This window comes from Tachysurus vachellii, chromosome 20, assembly GCF_030014155.1.
Source record: "Tachysurus vachellii isolate PV-2020 chromosome 20, HZAU_Pvac_v1, whole genome shotgun sequence".
Taxonomy (NCBI): domain Eukaryota; kingdom Metazoa; phylum Chordata; class Actinopteri; order Siluriformes; family Bagridae; genus Tachysurus; species Tachysurus vachellii.
The window spans coordinates 3,527,904-3,548,956 of NC_083479.1; the positions used below are offsets into that span (position 1 = coordinate 3,527,904).

Sequence of the window (21,053 nt, forward strand, 5' to 3'; positions counted from 1 at the left end):
TTAAAGATTTCATAAAAAGAGACACAGCCTCAAATGTACTTAAAATTAGGTATTTAATCAGTTAAATACATATAAAAAAATACAACTCTTAATTAAATGCTCTTCTTAATGTTTAAGTATAATAGGTAGTAAATAACATCAGTTTTTGCAGATTTTCCAATAAAAATGCAATTCACAGACAGAATTGTGGCTGTAGACACTATTTGAATTTCTCCTTTAAACCTTCAGGGTTGAAATAGAGAATAAAATACAAACACTGGTTTCAGGTAGTAAGCTTTTCTTAACATGACCGGCTCTTCATAGGACCAAAACAGTGCAGAAGACGAGATCAGGTTTACAATACTGTTCATGAGGTAGAATGAAAACAGAAATCCTTTGTTAATAGAGCACAGAGATCTGTCAATCACATTATAAATAATTGGCACAGACAAGCACCAATAATTTTTTCAATAACAGAAAGCATAGCTCATTTATCCCCTTGACAAAGTGATATGGAAGAAATCAGAGAATAAAAAATAATAATAATAATAAGAGTAGTAGTAGTCCCAAAATTGGCCCATTTTACATTCTCTCTGGATTTGCTTTTAAGGTTTGCATAGAAATATCATGATCCAGACGTTTCGCAGTTATCCAAAAGAGTTTCTAAACTTGTGAAGGTTTAGTGTGAACGTAAAGGTACAACTAAGTATGTTTACAATCAGCTAATAAATCCTCGTTTAATCTTAATCCATCACCAAAGAGCTCAAATTCGGTCTTGTATGATCTTCTGAAACCTTAATGGTGCAGATTTCTGGCAAAAAGAACTCTACTGCTCTATTGGGAAAAATAACCGAAATAAAAGTGAAATTATGTTCTGAAGAAATGTTCTGGTCAGGCCTAAATGATCTATCTATCTGAAGGTGGAACAAAATAAACATGATTGTGCCTGGTTCTTTTCTTTTTCTTTTTTTTTTCTTTTTTTATTTAAAAAGATTGTTAAAAATGTATATTGCATCACTGTCTACAACCTGAGAACTGATCTTGGTAAAAAGCAGAGTTTAATACTGTACAGAAATTTCACACAGCTACACAACAAAAACCTCCGTACTGCTGAAATACAGAAGATCTGGATATTCATAAAATGTCTGATATTAGAAGCATGATGGGAATCTTTGTCAGGCACAAGGCTGAGTGGGACGTTCATGGATGGAGTCTGGAATGACTGTTCCTCCAATTACAATCCCCTGGAGAGAAGACAAATAAAAAGGAGAGAAGACAAATAATAATAATAATAATAAGTAAACTTATGAGAAAGGTGATTGAGCAGATGCTAATTTATATTTTTAATAACAGAGGCTATAAAAATGATTAAATGATAAACAGAATTAATTTAAACAGATATAGAAGCTGTAGTTGTTACCAGATCTGGTGTGTGTGATTAAGACCGCCTCCTTGTTAGCCTTCTCCTCCTTATTGTCGTTGTCCTCCTCGCTGCTGCAGTGTCCATCACAGTCCCTGAACATTGCAGTACTGCAGCGAAGTGCCACCAGTCTGTGATGAATAGCCACATAAAGGCGGGCAATGTCTCGGGCACTGGCCTGGACCAAGAACACACGTACACTGTGGGTCTCCAGGTCAGTGGCTGTCACCTGTAGGTTCCTCCGTGCCGGGCGCCGCAGGTGTGTGTGCGGGTACAACTTAGTGTTCAGGATCAGTTTCAGACTGCCCTGGTGCCTCATCACTGTGGAGAAACAATTTCAGACATATAGTGATATCCGAGGTTAAACACAAAAAATCTCCACAGTGAAGCATGGTGGTGGCAGCATCATGTGGAGAGTTACAGGGAACTTCCTTTGTTTAAGCATTTCTATTTTCTTATCATTTTCATTGAATTCTAAAATGCATTACTGTGTAAAAAATACACAAGGAAGTATAAAGGTAATTGACAAAATAATAGAAACGGTTTCATTTACAGTATAGTTTTCTCACTTACCCATCCTTGACTGCAAACATCCCTTATACTTAGTCTGCAAGTCGTTCAGTCGTAAGAACCCTCTCCCTCTCTCACTCCATGACTGGGTTCCCCTCTCCAAAACGAACAGTTTGCACATCAGCTAAAAGGATTCAGAGTCGCAGTCTCAGAACAGTCTGCACCGGTGGTACCATTAAAATTTACAAAAAAAAAAAATGAAAATGCAAAATTTTAGACCTGGACGACGTTGCTCTCGTTCTCCTCTCCTGTGAAGATCTGCACTTGTTTGAGCAGACAACGTCTCCTGGAGGCGGCCGTGTGGGCAGCAGCGGATTCCCATAGTGTGTTGTTTTCAGTCACTACAGACACAGCAGACACCAAATGTTCCTTCACTACAGTAAAACCGTTCTACAACATTAAATGTAACAGCGTTGTTTATTGTTGGCCAATTAATTGCTATGGCAAAAGAGGAATAAACACTTTGGGACATGATGTTAGAAGTACAGGCCTATAATGGCCTCACGATCATGTATGAGCGTCAGAATTGTTGAATCTTGTAACGAGTAATATTAAGCCGTAGACAATAAGGATATTTAGATCATGATCATGATCAACTCTGTGGTAAAACAGTACACTAATTCAGCCACTAGGTGGTTTCAAATGCTGAGAAATGCCACTGAATGATTGACAGTTATATTCAATGTGTTGTGTTTTGGCTTAAACAGTTAGATCCTCTTTAAGGCACCTTTATCCTAAAAGACAATTTTCATTCACAACCACAGAAAATTGCATACTTGTGTTAGCGACTTCTGTGCAGGAGGAATCCGAGTCACTCGAGCTGCAGTCCGTTTCAGACTTGTCCTCACTACGAGGTGGACTCTGAGAGATAATCCATGTACATTATTCCAGCAAACCGCTTACAAAATAGCACATGATAACTATATTCTGCATTAAATAAAACAAATTTTAGACTTACCAGTACCCTCTCACTCATATTCTCCCCAAACACAAACTGGGCGTTTTCCGTGACAGCAGAATTAGTCTGTGAGAGATTTCTGAAAAAGAAAGAAAAAGAAATCCCTGGATTTAGACTAGAGTCTGAATTACTCTGGAAGTCATATCCAGAGTATAATTAAAATTACCTGCTGTTAAAGAGATACTTGGTGCTTGTGTAAAGTGTATTCAGGCAAAAAACTTGCTTATTTCTTACTGTTCATTCATGTTTATTTCAGCATGCAGAGTTTTAAACTAACACCACTGATTCATTTTGGGCCATGCTGAGTGACATTCATATTCTTATTAATAGTTTAATCAGATCAGAAATACAAGTTTAAACCAGTTTGCATGGAAATTTTCTTGTCACAGATTTTACAAGATATAATTATTCAGTCAGGGAGAAACCTTGCTACATAATGTGATGTTCCTGAACTGCTATTGAGTCGCTCTGATAATCCTCCATCAGAAACACACACTTATAGCATCAGCTCAGATGTCAACCATCATCGTGCTCCAAATTTAGACACAAAAGAAGTCAGAAATACTCAGTGACAGGCAAAAGCCAGCAACCAATCAGAGGAGAGAGAGTTTCAAAGAGTAATATTGATATATAAAACTAAAATAAAAGGAATAAGAATTGATCCTTGCTGTGGAATTTGTATATTTACACAGTTGTAAACTCATTATGAAACAATATTAGTTATCATCATTATTTATCATTTTCCCTATATAATTAATTATTAATTATTTATTATTTGTTGTACTCAAGCATCACTTGTTTGTTGTATTACATTAGTAAAGACATTCTTTCCATCCATTATAGTTTGTTGTAATATTATACGATTATTTTCCTGATTGTTTAACCTTAAGATTAAGATCAAGCTGACCTGCTCATTTGCGGTAACATCCGCTGGTCCAGGGCACTGGCTGAGGACTGGAGCTCAATCGTAACCCTAGAGAGCTTTCCATCTGCATTAAGGCCGACCTGGAGGAACACAATTTAGAAACACAAATGGAACCTTTTCAAAATCCTTAAACAAGTAAGCTCGACGTATAAATGAAACCAGAGCTGGACAGTGTAAAATGTATAAAATACCTGTTCAATACAAGACACATCATGGCTGTGAGGTGCCACCATCGAAGCCGGTCTTAACAGTGTATTCTTTATCTTGCCGCCTAGGGATGCTGTAAACACAACCGGAAGTGAAGTCAACACATTCAGTGGTGTTCCTTAAATTACAAGATGAAGATTAAGATACTAACGTGCAGGGGAAGATACTTGGTTCGGATTGTGCAAGGTGGATGACACAAACACGTTTGATCTGGGGACTACACATAAAAACAAAATGAGAGACCAGTTACACTTCATTTCTGTTTTCAGGGAAAAACTCAGATTTTTGTCCTATGTACTAAAGCAACACTATTTCTGTTTTGGTTGGAAAATGACTTTGGTTCTTAAGAAATGTAATAATGACTCAAGACTTGCGATACCGTGATATTAATGACCATGATGTAAACAGCCATTTGCTTCAAGCATTAATACACTGTGAGAAAGGAAGTGATAAAAAACCCACAGCGTTCCAGCCAAGCAGCCTCTCTTTGTTTTGCAGTTAATCATACTTGACTATGTCCCCGAGCACTCATTCAGAGCTAAAATACAGGTATAGCTCTTTGCAGTGTATGAAACACTCTTAAAAGCTTTGCCAATCCTAGAGTACACACTCCAACAGAAAGAGAAGGATAACTAAAGGGGAGCGTCATTTTTGTTTGTGGGTCTGAAACAAAAAACAGGGAGTGGGCTGGAACTTGAACTCTGAGTAGATCATTAAACTGGATTAGCAAGGGGTTTAAATAGAGGTATGTAAGTATGGCAAATTCATCATCATGAGCCTCAGAGGCACCTTGGTTTGTGTATGAACTGAGAGAGAGTAAGAGAAAGAGAGAGAGGGATAGCTAGAGGGATAGTTTACCCTGTAAAGGCGGTGGGAAGGATAGAGAACTTGAACGTACACGTTTGCTAAAGCCACAGGGTTCTGTTTGGGGCACAAAGAATTGTTTAATTTTGATAGTTTTATTTAGCTTTCCAGCATCTTTTAATTTATACTCTGTTGACTTAAAATACCTAGAGGTCAGGAAGTGGTGTTTTGCAAAATAAGAAAAAACTTTTTTTCAAATTCTTACCCTTTTTGTTCCGACTGTTAGAAGAAGGATAGGTGAGCAATCTGATGCGTTTGTTCACATGTGCTCCTAAAAATAACAAAAATCAATAATGAATGAGGAAATCAATGACTCAAAACAGAAGGTTACACATTTCCCATTTCCCCTGTTCATTGTGCTCACCTGGTGTTTGTTCAATAATTAGTCACTGTATTTAAGTGTCTGTTTATCACACTGTCTTTAGCTACTGTTTGTTACTTGTGAGAGAAACCTGCATGCTTTTGGCCTAGTTCTTGAGCGTTCCTGTAATCTAGGGAACATTTGCTTTGCTTTGCCATAGTTTGTGCTTCTGCCAAGTTGTTATTTTCTGCAAACTGATTTAAAGAATTCGCACTCGCCTCCGCCTTCATCCATGATTTGTGACTATGTGTACTATGTGTTGTGTAACAAACGTACCATTCCCATCTTCCTCTGCTGTCCTCTAATAAACACACACATAAAGTTGATTCAGCCTCAGTAATACAAACTTTGTAAATGTACTGGACATTTAAATGTAGCTGTTTGTAAAAGATTGGTATTAGATTACTAACTTTTGTTCATCGTTTACCTTCATTGCAGATGTCATCCTCTGAAAGACGAACATCGGAGCAGCAAGTATGGGTTTATCTGAAATATAAAAACAAAAGAGTTGTGCTGTGAAGACATAGCCATAGACTCTTCGCACGCAAATCCAGTAACAATTAATCATAGAAATCATTTAAATTGGGCATACGTTTATGACTCATTTTAAGTTATCCATTTAGAAATATTAGAAAATGTTCCATTTTTAGACTGATATGTTATTATATGGCCGCATGAATTTCTTGTTATTTATCGTATTTAAGTTAAAAAAAATATATATTAAAAAGTTATGTAATGTATAATAAATATGGGTTAAATATATATTACTCATACAAAGTATATGAGGGAATAACTACTTTAAAATGTAAGGTTTATATGTCAATTAAAAGTATATATGTATGTTTTAAAGCTCTCAGAGCTATAAATACTCCTGCCCTGCCTACTAACTGTATGAATGGAGTCCTTCAGCTCGGGTGATCCTTAAGCAAGCCCTCCATCATCATGTTCACAAGAATCAAGGGCCTTGGAGGTGTGAGCCACACTGACACTTCACTTGGCCCTAGGACAAACTAATCCCAGCATAGACTTGTCTGCAGCTAAAAATATACAGCATTCTTCTGGTGTAGTCTATCTCCAGTACTAATCATAACCAGAGATTACTTGAAATGTAAAAAAAAAAAAAAAAAAGATATATATGTGTTTGTAAAACAGGATCCAAGCGATGTTACTCTGTAACCCACCAATGACACAACAGCTCTTTTGCTTAGCTTTAATATTTTTACGCAGCCAACTGACGCATCATGAGCCGCACTGTGCTCCAGTCACAGAGATTATCCTGCATCTGACCTCCTGCTAAGAGTTTCAAATCGCTTTATCTATGCAGCAACTTTTTATTCGTCACCGTTCCAGTCACTCGACTCATGTATGTAAAAAAGGTGACTCCTAACACGTAGGTGGAGCGTAGACTCTAAAGTTCCTCGTGGACTTTTAAGCTGTCAGAGTCTAGGTGCTACATGTCTCACTTGGAAATGAAGAGACGGTTCTCTTGTCTGGGTCATTTATTTAATGTTCATCCAAATGTAATAGATATTGGCCATAGATATATTTTTGCTAAACACGATATAATACAAAGATTAAAAACAAACTAAAGTACATACTAATGACTGTCCTTCTCTCATATTATTACATAATCAAAATCCACACCATCCAGCCAGTAGGCCTCATGCCACCGTTACTGAAGTGCTATTTCTGTCAAAGTGGAACACTGACTAATCACACGTACCCTTTTTGGCAATGCTCAAAGCCTGGCTCTTTCTCGATTTGGATATTGCATCTTTCAAATATACTATTTGTCCCCGGAGAGAGCGTCCCTGCGAATTTCCATGCTGATGTCCATGTGCTAAGTGATAAATAACAGCAGACCTGACAGCAGATGGTGAATGCATTCACTCTGTTTGGCACAGTCCTAATGAAATATAAAGGTGACCGTTTAACAGCTTCAGTACAATGATCTCTACACATGATGGCATAATCTGTGAGTCTCTTACTGTATTTACACCTTTCTGTGTAAAAGCTAGACAATGTTATGTGTGAAAATTCCAGAGATTAGCAATTCCTAAAACCCTAATCCTAAACCAACCTGACTGACACAAGAGCTCACAGTTTCCTTCCATTCCTGATGTTTTATGTGAACCTTAACTGGAGATCTTGACCTATATCTGCACAATTTAATGCACTGCACTACTGCTACACGATCGACTGATTGTAATTGCATGAATGAACAAGGGCAATAAATATGCAACCTTGCATAACTTTAGTGTCCTCATAATATTATGATCACACAAGCACAGTACACACGTACATGTCATGCTAGCAGTCACGTATGATACCCCTGTACAAGCAGCAGCATGAGCGGGTGGATCATGACGTGTTTCTGTAAGCCCACATATCAGCTGCAGGCTCCAAGGTTAAGAGCTTTCAGATGAAAATGACAAGTGCCTGAGTCAGAGCCAGCTTGTTCACATGGAAGCACAGGGAGAGATTAGATTCATCATGTAAGATTTACTCTTCTGCTTTTGGATGAATATTATATATCAAAGCACCAATAAGCGAACTGTTACAGTCAAAAATTTTAGCTGAAGCTGGCTATTTTGAAACTCAAAATTTGAACAAATACATCCCTTTCTCTTTCAAAGCCACGTCTTTGAAAATGCACACATGATGGATTTGCTAGAGACTCCACCAAATAGTGTAGTCAAGTGTAATGGCTTAAAAATCACTGCCCCTACATTTAACAGTGATCAATCACCTGATTAGTGATTCTGGTGCTAATTTCTTGGATGTTAACATGAAAGTTGAAGCTTTGGAAGCTTATCTATGTGACCAGAGTGTACAGATTAGAAGATGAGTGAAGTTGACAGACTTTAGGTAAAAAAAAGTAAGGACTAAATCCTACAGTACTTCTATCAACAGGTAGTTAAGTGTAAGTAACATGAAAAAGTAGACCACAGTAAAAATAGAGCAGCGTATCTTTGAATGGCATTTAAAACTAAAATGCTGCAGATCAGAAACTTTCACAAAACTTAAGCAAATGTGTGAATTAATAAAGATTAATAAACATCATTCAGGATGGAAATAGGAAGAGAATGAAAATGTGACCTAATTCGTTTCAATGCCAGTCCCTGGTAGGTTGAGTTTAAATCCCACTGTTTGAGCCACAAGTTGCTTTGAATAAAATCATTTGCCAAATGAAAAACACTGAGTTAGCTGTATGTGCCTTCATTATGTAACGTAAATTGATTACCACTCTAAGGTTTTTTACCCTCAAAAGTTCCAGTCAAAGCTAGTTTTCACTTGTTCTGTCTTGTTTTCTTCCCCACGTCTTCGGTGAGTTTAAATACTCCATAAAAAATGGCTTTTCTCCTGGCAGACCCTGAATGCGTAATAAAACTCTGATGCCAGCTGTGGCTGAGATCTACGAACTTCTGACTTGGCATCAGATTAACTCTTCCCCGTTTGGTAGCAGTGTGATGCTTAGGGAGGGGGAGTGGCACACTTTGCCTGTAGATACAGACTGGGACTCTCTGGCCTCAACCAGAACGTTCCTCTTAAACCTGGAAGGAGGGAGAAGACGAGTGAAGGGTGAGAAAAACAACATTACACAGCAATGGGTGCAGTGGCCAATGCTTGGACAATGGGTTTCCCCGCTCTGAAAGATCACTGCCTTGTGGACAAGAGGTTTCATTCATCAAGAACTTGGATATTAGCCTGTAGACTTTCCTTAATATTTTCTAAGGCTAAAGTGAGAACAAGAACAAAAACAGCTTTAGTACTGCCACTGCAGCTGCGTTTACTTTGGGACACTCTGTGAGATCGCTTTGTTGTGTAACATCAGAGGTCCAGGGGACACCAACTATAAAAACTAAACACACATATGTGGAGTCTTGCTGAGCTCAGTGTGTTATTGCTCTATGAATGTACAGGTGGTAAAGGCTTCTCCAAAGGTTATGGCTTGATCACTTTGATCACAGAGGTTGTCAGTACACCAAATAAGGGTTAAGGTTTCTTTTCAGTTATAGCATTCTTCCTGAGCATAACCATCATCTCAGCATTATGCTTTAATATTTATTGCAGCATTTGATTGTTTTTTCAGTGGTTTAGGTTGAACCATGTTGTACTTATACCATATTGGTTTTCCTTGATGAAATATAAAGCAATAGTTCTACCATATGGCTGTCTAACCCTGATAGTCTCAATTGTTTTTGCAGATGTTTAACTGTAAAAAAAAAATCTACCAAGCCCTCAATGCAGATTCATTTTATGAATAGAATCCAACCGTTACCTCATTATTTAAATATGCACAGTGATGTTTTGGCTATTTATTGGACAGAGATTCTTAGTGCCAAACTGCTCCACTCACAGAACACATTTGAATTAAATTCATGAATAAATTCAAATTGACAGGCAACTCATTCAATTCATTTGTCCAGACAGATAGGTTAGTAAACCACAAAAGCACAAAAATAAATTAATAACTGTGATCATGGTGACTTGCAATTTTGGTTACTGTAATATAATATAATATAATATCCATCCATCAACATAATATCCATCCATCCAATAATATAATATAATATAATATAATATAATATAATATAATATAATATAATATAATATAATATAATATAATATAATATAATATAATATAATATAATATAATATAATATAATATAATAGAGTTTTATAAACCACTTTGAGAATCATGGATCTAAACTATCCCGAATATTATTAGCACGAGAAACTGATGACGTGTCTTTTCTTTAAAAGACATATTGACTGAATATAGTTCTGGAGAATCAGACCCTCAGAACATTTAATCCTATTTACTGTTGGTTTTTCGTATGACTATCATAGCTATTTGAACACAGACTTCAGAGGACCCATTTAAGGCAAACAAACAACAAAAATATTTTGTATCAGCAAACAAAAAAGCCATTTTATATTAGCCTTGTTGTCACCACATGCCTGACAGACATACCAGGGTGGGACATTTTAGCATGAAATGATTCAGCTCTGGTAGAAAGCCAATACTTTGTTGATTTCAGAGGGGAGGGAACAGCAACAGTCAGACTAGAGCAAACAGGCTCATACCGACGTTGTGGTGGAACTAGATTAAGCTGCTTTGATCTGATGCCACTTAAACTTCCCCTCAGAGCTCATGGCCTCCTAGGACACATCTCTGCATTCAGGAACTGAGGTCCAGCCAGCCCTGATTAAATGAATATTTAAGAATGAAGGTTGCATTGTGGCAGTGTTTCGTTCTGTGTGTTGGTGCCTTGTGTGCTGAGTGACTGCAAAGTGTGATATGCGATCCTGAGCACTAAAAGCCCATGAGTGACTGCAACACATTGAATTTAAATCCAAATGTCTTGTATTGCAGACTTAATTACTGTGCAAATATTACACAACAGTGTATAGTAAATGTATATGTGTGCATTGCTACAGTGACCTCTGTTTATGCTGGACGTGTGCAGTACAGCTATGTAAACTTTGTAAATGAATGAAACTTTTAGAGCTGTGCGAGCATCAGGAAATCAGGTTTTGCAAATAACCAATGTGTCAACCATCGATTGGTTTACAAATGGATTTAATGAGTAAGAGAAAGCAGGAAAAGTAGAGTTTAGTACTTTTTCTCTGAGAGTGCATGGTTAAGAGAGTAGATCAGTGCTTTTTCTTTCTGTCTATTGCTCTTTATAAGTTTAGCAGCATAAGATTTTCAGGCTGTGTTGGTAATGTTTTCTCATGCAAAAAAAAAATTAATAAAAATACACGCCCACTTGGTCCAGATGCAAAACTAAACAAAAGAAATCGTCAAAAAGAAAAGAAAGAATCGTCAAAAAGAAAAAAGAAATCATCAAAAACCTCAATATAGATTACATATGTGTTTAGATTACAGAGAAAGGTTCGTACCCTTTGGTGGCGCGTGCGCAGTGTCCGGTTGGAGACGGCGCGCGACGGTAGATGTCACGGATCCGCGCGCGCCGTCGGAGGGCGAATGTGCGTGTGCCGAGCGGTCCGCAGACAGAGACATGATCCCCGGACACTCTGCATGAGGAAACGGTCTCATAACACTCCGTGTCAGCGCGCTCACAAGTTCAGGCGCGCCTGTACCACGCACCAGAACGTCTGTACCAGTAATAACAATCAAAGTGTAAAAGGCTCTTTCGCAAACGTCGGAGTGTTGAACACTGGCAGGTCGATCCACCGACAGTTACGACAGAACACCGGCGAACATCCTGCGCCACAATGTGAACGGATTCGCACGTCGCGCGCGCGTACTGCGCCCCATCCAGGGGGCGTGGCCACAGGCTCTTATTCCTAGGGAGGAAAAATACTTTGGACTTTTGTTTTACTCAAATTATACAGCCGGACGTTTTAACACCCGTTAGAAACGTTTGAATAATGAAACTGAACACAGTTCAGAATGAACAAAACATTTGTTTGACCAAATGTGGACTTTTATCTTTTATTCCAACCGTTTTTGTGTCCTTTTTTCTTTGGATGTCTTGATTATTATTATTATTATTATTATTATTATTATTATTATTGTTATTATTATGTCTTTGTGTATACATTCCTCCTATTTAGAGTTAAGGTTCTTCGTCTTTGTAACTGTATATCTAAAAGTGTATAATATATATAAGCTTGTTTATACCCAGCTCTAAGAAAGGCCATTACTTAACTTTATTTACTTATTTATTTGTTTTCATGTCAGATTGCAGGACAAGGTTCCCCTAATTGTCATCTAAAAGAAAAACAGAACACTGAAATGGCTCCCAGAAAATAACCGACTTGGTCGTCTGTTCACAATAAAAAACCCCTACGAACAGTTTAAGGCTGCTGTAATTTATGCATACAGTTGACTGTTGTCCACAGATGCACTTTCGTATTAAAAATAACACTCATGCTATCTCTGGGGTTACGTATTACACTGCTGTTGCGCATCACGTTTTGGTTTGGAGCGCGCCTGAGTCACGTGATAGGACCGTGCGACCCGCCATGAAGCGCAGCAGACTGACTCCGTACCGGAATGGACCGGTTTTTGACGCGTGCGCAATGGCGCACTGGGACCGTGCGGAATTTTCCACCACTGGCGTGTGTGTGCGTGTGCGTGTGTGTTTGTGTGTGTGTGTGTGTGTGTGTGTGTGTGTGTGTTTAGCTTACTTTAAAGCACACCGATTGGCGTAGTTTCTTTTTGAAACTTTTCATTTTAAATAATAAATAAATAGATGAATAAATAAATATAAATAAATATAATAATAAAGACACAGATTCCTTAAATACGTTTTTCTCCTGGAGAATCGTACAACACGTATATGAAATGACTCCTAACTTTGCCTTTTGTGATAGCTTGTGGTTAAGGTGTTGGGCTACCAACCAGAAGGGTGAGAGTTCGAATCCCAGGTCTACCAAGATGCCACTGTTGGGCCTCTGAGCAAAGCCCTTAACGCTCAGTTGTATAAAAATAAGATAATGTAAGTCGCTCTGGATAAGGGTGTTTTCATTATGGATATATCGTTTGTATTTCATCTAATACCTTCAAAAATAATAACCTTAACCAGTTAGGGATACAGTACTTTAAAGAAACACTAAATCTTTAAAAGCAAACAAGAAAAACATACTAAAAAGTACAAAACATGTATGGTACAACCAACAGTAAAGAAAAGTACTTTACTACATAGAGTCCACATACGGATAAAGATACGAAAACACAAAACAATAGTCAATAAATTCAGTATATAATGTATTTAGCACTGAAGATCAACAGAAGAGTTTAAACTAGTATTTATTTCCAGACATATAACCTGCTGCTACAAGTCTGTTTGTTGTATTTAAAGCCTTGAACTTGATCTGGAAGCTCCCATAGCATTTGCTTTTCCTGTAACTTATTTACGTCAAGGTCAGCACGTTATACGTCTAACTTTTTTGAAAACTGCCTTTTGTTTGCTGTGATATGCTTTGGTCTGAAATATGAACTGAATCCAGATCTTTCCCTACTCCTCATTTATGTGAGGAGTCCTCACATAAATGATTATACATAATGTATGAACGCAGATCACTGACATTTTAATTATCCTTGATCTGCAGTTGACTGTGATTTTTAACACTGTGTTATCCGATTGCCTGTTTTTCTTACCTCTTTCTGATTTTAAACATTTTACATCTTTAGTGAATGTTATTCTTTGAGAAATCATTACATGTGTCTTTGTGTATTATAACCTCAAAAGGTCTACAATCTGCATGTGCTCAATCTGCATAATTTGAACAGACTCTCAAAAATAATGGTACCAAACTGTACATGCTGTTGTGTTACCATCAGGCTATACACCTAAATAACTGTTAGGGGTAAGCCTATCTCGGGGCTTCGAACAAGGCAGGTACACCCGACATAGCACCCCACATGGCACTCTCTCTCTCTTTCTCTCTCTCTCTTTCTCATTCATATCTACAACCAATAAGCAGAGAACCACAACCAGGACAGCCACATATACACTGAGGCACCCAAGCAGAATGTAGTCTTTGGAGCTGAGCCCTGAACCCTAAAGCTGTGAGACAGTAGCACTACCTGATGGATCACAATGCTGCCCCTATATCACATGGCTGATTTTTCATCCTTAAAAAGTACATTTATTTAAATCTATTACAATATGTATATCAAAGTCAACGAGCTTCATTTGCATTCATATGGGCATTTGTTTAAAACATGATTAAATGCAGCTATCCTACAGTACATGCTGCTGATTCCTGCTGCAGTTCGTCGTCTTTTCCACACGGTGGCAGTGCAAACTAGCCTGTAAATATTTTTATTCAGCTTTGATCATAAACATTCAGTCCAGAGTTTAGTTGTACTTTGATGGATTTAAAATAATCTGTAAAGACATTTATTGAAAAAAAAAAAATAAAACTCTCCTGACGTTACAAAATATCCTGCAATTTCTGCTAATGTACATATCTAAAGTCATTCATTCAGAATTAAGAAAAAAAAAACATATAACAATTGTAATTCCATCAACATTGTTGATGTTTTCTGACCTTACACCAGGGGGCCACACACCCCCTGGATCCCTTCTGTAAGGGAGGCAGCCATAGTGTTTATTTCGTCTGTTAGGAAGCATCACACTGCCAATTAACTCATGTTTGGGTCCCAGTACACATTTCTATGGTATTGGGGTCCAGGTTGCTTTGAATCTTTGAACTATAGATGCATGAGGACTGACATGGTAGAACCAGACGCCTCCTGAGACTATACAAAGTTGGTATCAGCCTAAAAGAACCTCTCAGATGCAGCTGTAGGCATAGCATCCTTATACGTATATGATAAGTATTGAGAATGTGAGAAAAATGACTAGTTACTGTGCTATAAGGATGACTCAGTTGAGAAATAACATGGTCTCAGTTCCTGACTCATTGATTTCAGCTGAGCCATGTCTCCTGCCAAGTTGTTTATTGGTCTAGAGAGTAACTCAGACTGCTTTCTGTGCTGCTTGTTGTGAGTGTTAGTTGTATTGTGTTGGTGTTAATGACAAGCACGCTATATATTCTGAGAGGTTTTTGCAGGACTTCAGCTCTAAACCAGATTCTAGACCTGTCAGCTGGAACACAACACGGCTTCTCACTTGGTACAGTGTTGACTATAGGGGATGTATAAGACAAGTCTAGGAAAAGAAAGGCAAATATAATCCAACTAACAATGAATTAAATATTCATTTTATTAACACTATTAGATTATATGATATGTTCCTGCCTATGGTTTGTAAGCCTGAACTTGAAAACAAACAAACAAACCAAACAAATGCAATTAAATAAATTTCTACATGACAAAAACTTTCTTTTGTCACAAATGTCAAGGTCATCACTGTGTAGGCCACAGCCGTGTGAACCACTTTTGCTTTTCTGTGTCATGGCCACAGTAATGGATACATGTTAAGATTACAAAAACACCATATTTTACTTACATTCAGTTGTAATAGCACAAATAAGTGATGTAGTTAATAATATTGCTGCCTCAAAGCTCCAGGGTCCTGGGTTCAATCCTGAACTCCACTTGTTGTCTGTGCCATTTCCCTTGTGTCAGCATGGGTTTCCGTCCAGTACACCAGATCCACTGCAACCCTGACCCTAACCAGGCTAAAGCAGATATTATAGACGGAATGAGTTCCGAAAACCGGGCAGCAACATAAAAGAAAGCTGGTAACTGCTGTGACAATGTCAAAGCAAGAAATAGTACATAATTGATATCCTGTGGGAGCAAGGCAAGGAAGCAGCAATCTTGTGTTGTGTAAAGAACATTGTTTAAATCTCATTAAAGCACATGTTAGTCACAGTGAGGTTGAAGATAATCTGGCACAGAGCCCTTTTTTGCCTGGAATGTAAAGAGAAGAGTATTGGATTTGATTGACTCTTTTTTATTAGTGTGTTATGAGAAAGCTCCATACATCTCACATGGTTAAAACTGAGACTATTAAGGAGACACTTTACTTGTTCCCTTAAATCAGGTGAAGATATGAAGCTTACAATTCCTCTCCCAATTAATACAATATAGTCTAATAGAGTATCATCATTCAGCTTTGAAGATCAGAATAGTTTCATAATCAAGCAATTGACTGATTTGCAAGAAAACCTTTCACAGTCATATCTGTTAATTTGACAAAGAGGATTAACTGTTTGGCCTGACCAACTGGAGATTCTGGATACTCCTGCCAATGCCTGAAGCCTGATCTGAATGCCTAATCATGTGTCTCCCTCTGTCCTGGCAGACCCACTTTGCATATTGTTAACAGTTCTAACATATTCAAAGCTAAACTTTTGAGTTTGTCTAGAAGGCTGAGAGAAAAAGAGGTCCCATGAAAGACTGGAGCCTTCATACTTGGTGGTATGAAGAGAAGAGAGTGATTAAAATGCCTCTAGTGAAAGCAACCCCTGATCTGGCCCCTTCACAAAAAAAGCAGTTAGGTTTTTTTTTAGTTTTTTTTTTTTTTTTGCAAAGCCTAGAAAGATGCACATGACATAGTATAGACATAGTAAGGTCAGGCTACATTTTTATTTCTATTCAAAGGATGAGTGAATGTTAAAATATTCTGAAATTATATGTTAAGCATCATGTGCCAAGTCTGTTGATACTACGGTTAAAAATACGTCCATTTATTTGGATATCATGTTAGAACAGTGTTTAGGTCCCAAATAATTCTCCTAATAATGATGAATAATAATCAACAATCCACATTTGTACATATTTGAAGAAATTTAAACCCCAGATCAGATGATGAATAGGTTCTGTTCAGTCTCTACGACCATCATTCCTGATTAAGAGGTCTCATCTCTCTATCTATACACATTCGTCTGCTTATTCATATGTAGATTCCAATTTTCACTGAGGACCAGAAACATTTAAGGGTTCTCGCTGTCCTTTTTGTGGACCCAAAAAATGGCCTTGAAAGTTAAACGCTATCCTGCTCCTGTATGAAGGGTTAGTTCTCTTTTCGACTAAACAGATTTGGGTGGATCTGCTTTTCAATACAGGGTTATGTCATTTTGTTCACATGTGACCATAAAGAAGGCTACAGGCTTTGTAACATCCATAGTAAATTCCTTCTTTTTGGCTTCAGAGAGAAATAAAATAATATGAATGGTGTGAAGGGGAAATGTTATAGTAATAATTCATGTAAACTATCTGTCCTAAAATAAGGACAGTAAAGACTGTGTGGTAGATTTTCTTCAAATTCAAACCTTCTAGGTAATTATCAACAACGGTGCATTGATGGCATCTCTAAATGATCCGTGTGCATAGGGATTCCAAGTGGGTCATAGATTCTGGGTCTGTATTTGGCTTCTAATATGAAAATGGTCACTATGTGTTCAGTTCCCTAGCTGATTTCATGACAATTCGCTTAAATGAATAATCTTTCTGGCCCATTCACACTACCCTGTAACTGACTATTTTTCCTAATACAGCATAGATTCAAGTGTTTTATAGTCCATTCAATTTGCTTTTTATTATCACATAATAACCAGCATCCTTTTGTTTCAACTGAGGTGAAAATACATCTTTCGACTCTTCATAATGACAATAAATGTCTCCATTCACAGATTCCACAGCTGGTCTATTTTAAGGGGCTTCCCTAAATATACTCTGTCCCCCAAAGGAGCGTTTTTTTTTTTTTTTTTGCAAAGTCCTTCTTTTCACAAACAGGGTAATGTGAAGGTATGTGAAGCTGAATGGAGCTTACAGATTTGTTTTAACGGGTTAGTCACCTTATTGAGTATGACGAGTTCTGTGAAACAGAGCACGGTGATTATCGGTGCCATATTGTCTCTGATGAGATGTCCTGGGTTCTGTCCTCATTCGTGCTTTGGCTAATTGGACAGGAAATGAAACACATATTAATTTCAGATAGTAACCAACGTCCCGATTTTTTATTTATTTATTTTTTTAACAAGACTTGGAAAACTAAAACACAATCTGAGCACACACGCAAGAAAGCAAAGGAATGCTCAGTGATATGATATGGCATAAATATCAGTTGATCCCCTTTTGGAAGAAAGCACTTCAAACTCTAAGTATTCAGAAAAGGGTAGTGACACACACACACACACACAAGGTTTTTTTATTTTTTAATTTTTTTTGATAATGTCGTATTATTGTGCGTGATGCCTTGCTTTGTGGAAGAAAAGACTCTCTGTACACAAAGCTGCATCCCTGTGGCCATGCTTAATAGATGCTGAAAGTCCAGGATCACGGCTAATAGGCTGAATGGTTGCTGGGAGATTGGCTATTGATGTGGTTAGGCTCAAGGCATTTACCTCATTGGGTTGCCACTTTTAGCACCAAAAATCCCCTGAATCAAGTGGACCTGACAGGTAGCTCAGGGTTACCGTCTGTCAGGATGAATGTCATTTCGCTACATGTTGAGACATGCAGTGGAACGAGATGTCGTGTCTCACAGGTCAAACGGTGCAACATCCATACAGACATTAAACATAAAACAACAACGAAGCAGGGGGCAGGTACGGACTATGCCATCAGTAGAAAAAATACACTCAAGAAATAAATATAAATATAAGTATGTAGACTATACAATGTTTCCCTTGATATTGTACAAGTGCAACAGGAGGCATTCAAAGTCAAGCAGTTGATAACGGACTAGTGCAAGATGCAATGTGCAACCCGAGCACGTAAACATGTGTATTGTCTGTGGGTCTGGTACACCGTTTTAGTTTTGATGTGCCCGTGTGCTAATGCTGTGGTGAGTGCGGCTGGTGGCAGTCAGGTGGGTCACGTCACAGGAGGCCTGTATATTTTCAGGGGTGGCAGTGGAGGTTTGAGTTCAGGGCTCTCACAGCTTGGGAGAAGAAACTGTTCCGCAGTCTAGCAGAGTGGGCGCTGATGTTTCTGTACCTTCTTCCTGATGGTAGGACCTGACAAAGGTTGTTGTTGGGATGGATGGGCAGGGTCCCCCACCATGCTGTTGGCCCTGCTGGGCCATCGCTTCATGAAGATGTCCTCGATCGTGGGGAGAGGGGCGCCAATGATCTTTGCGGCTGCATTCACTATCCTCTGAAGGGTCTTGTGGTGAGCTGCACTGCAGTTCCCGTGCCATACAGTGATGCAGTTCATCAACACATTCTCAATGGTTCCTCTGTAGAAGGTGGTGAGGATGGGTGGAGGGAGACATGCACTCTTCAGGTGGCGGAGAAAGTGCAGCCGCTGATGTACTTTCTTGGAGAGTGACCGTGTGTTGGTGGACCAGGTGAATTTCTCCATGATGTGCATCCCCAGGAATTTTGTGCTGCCAACCTTCTCAACTGTTGTGTTGTTGATGGTCAGTGGTCGGTGCTCAATGGAGTTTCTTCTGTCCATCACAACCTCCTTTGTCTTCTTTACATTAAGGGACAGGTTATTTGTTTAACACCATTTAACCAGCTGAGCCACTTCCTCTCTGTAGTGCGTTTTGTCGTTGTTGCTGATGAGACCAATCACAGTTGTGTCATCAGCAAACTTGACGATGCGGTTGGAGCTGAACTTTGCAGTGCAGTCGTGTGTCAGCAGCGTGAAGAGCAGTGGGCTGAGCACACAGCCTTGTGGTGCGCCTGTGCTCAGTGCTCAGTTGTAGTGCTCGGTGTTTTTTGGCTGATACACACTGACTGTGGTCTTTCAGTTAGAAAGTCCAGGATCCAATTACAGAGGTAGTTGCTAAGGCCCAGCAGTTGCAGTTTTTGAATGAGCTGTTGTGGGATGATTGTGTTGATTGCTGAGCTGAAATCTATGAACAGCATTCTGGCGTGGGAATTTTTGTTTTCAAGGTGTGTGAGGGCTAGGTGGAGACTAAGGGCAATTGCATCGTCTGTGGATCGGTTCTGGCGATATAAACTGGAGCGGCTCTAGGGTATTATTATTATTATTATTATTATTATTATTAATATTATTATTATGATTATTATTATTATTATTCCAAATAATCACACGTGTTAAAAAGTTTTAAATGGGTGGAGTATATGTAGGACGGTTACTTTAATTTCCTCTCTAACATTATGCACAGTATGCTTCAAACATGTACAACTGTTGCGGTCAGCACAAGGCATGAAGGTCTACTGTGAGGTTTACTGTTACATTTAAACTGTTTCACTCTTCATGGGGTAACCTAATGCTCTCACTGGGATTAAAAAAAACTGAAATAACAAACAATTACTATAATTATTTCATAAATGCATAAAATGTTGCCTTTAACAGTTACTACCCTGTGAGCTACTGGAAGATATCCGGTCACCTGGGAGAATGAGGCCTTGCTAGCAAACCTTGCTACTGGGATTTAAACGACATCAGCCAAATATTATATAGCTTCCAAAAATCTTTGTTTGGCAAATTTATATCCTATGGTCTGCTTTAAGAATGTAAACTATTGATGTGTGATGTATGAAGTTAATGAACCTTCAAGAGCACACAATTGAATGCGTAAAAGTGGCCCAGGCTGGAGTTGAGCGGAAAGGAAGCAGAGAGAAAAAGAGTGATTGGCTGCAGGAGTGGAGTAGTGGGATCCACATTTCAGATGCAAGGCAGGCACTGTTTATGATTACTCTGAGAGAGGAGAGACAAAACCAGGGACATTCCAGAAGTGCAATTGAATACCACATCCTATTTTTGATTAGGGTCCTATAAAAGAATGAGCGAACTAAAAGCAAATTCTCATGGGTCATTTAGAGCTAGACTGGGGGTAGTGTAACACCTGTGTACTTCACCCAGAATTCACAAATGGCAGTTACGTCCAATTTGTATATTATTTTCACATGGAATTTTAAATAATGTAAATATGCACAAGGAGGTGGTTGACAATCCGGATACAGTCCAATTCCACCGTCTCTCCAGGCAATTGATGATGAGTTCCGTTTCTTCACTGTGTGGGAGAGGTTATTTTGTGGCCCCTGCTTTTCTCCCACTACACCGAGCTCCTATCTTTATCCGAAGTACTTTAAGACGGTTGGCCTGGCCAAGCCCCAGAGAGAGGAGAGAGAAAGGGTGGAGAAAGAAAGGAGGGGGCCATGAGTGGCATTTCATTCTTGAGAAGATGTGTCTGTGGTTTACACGCAAATCTCATGTCACACGTGAGCTCATGTTCCTGTTCCATAACAATTATGTTACTTTTTTTTGCACTCCAGATGGAGACACATAGTGTATTCCAGTGCAAACACATAAAGCAAAAGCAAGAGTTCAAACCAAGACCCTAATATAGTAAGCATGTATGTTTGCGTACAAACGATTTTATAGATAGTTTTG

The 21,053-nt window shown here is 38.5% G+C and overlaps 1 protein-coding gene across 2 annotated transcripts; it reads right to left on the reverse strand.

Moving 5' to 3' along the window:
* Nucleotides 1-36: 36 nt before the first annotated feature.
* On the reverse strand, nucleotides 37-11,560 carry LOC132863542 (ran-binding protein 3-like). Of its 2 annotated transcripts, XM_060896403.1 has the most exons (14): nucleotides 11,195-11,560; nucleotides 5,712-5,770; nucleotides 5,561-5,585; nucleotides 5,129-5,194; nucleotides 4,918-4,980; nucleotides 4,211-4,276; nucleotides 4,044-4,132; nucleotides 3,835-3,932; nucleotides 2,928-3,006; nucleotides 2,746-2,830; nucleotides 2,189-2,310; nucleotides 1,973-2,093; nucleotides 1,400-1,720; nucleotides 37-1,223 (listed from the first exon to the last, which is right to left on the reverse strand). In XM_060896403.1, the coding sequence occupies exons 1-14, from the start codon at nucleotides 11,349-11,351 to the stop codon at nucleotides 1,180-1,182; spliced, it is 1,395 nt and encodes a 464-aa protein (XP_060752386.1). In that variant the 5' UTR covers nucleotides 11,352-11,560; the 3' UTR covers nucleotides 37-1,179. The 2 variants fall into 2 exon arrangements, with proteins under 2 accessions (XP_060752386.1, XP_060752388.1); XM_060896405.1 differs by lacking the exon at nucleotides 4,918-4,980.
* Between the last annotated feature and the right edge of the window lie 9,493 nt (nucleotides 11,561-21,053).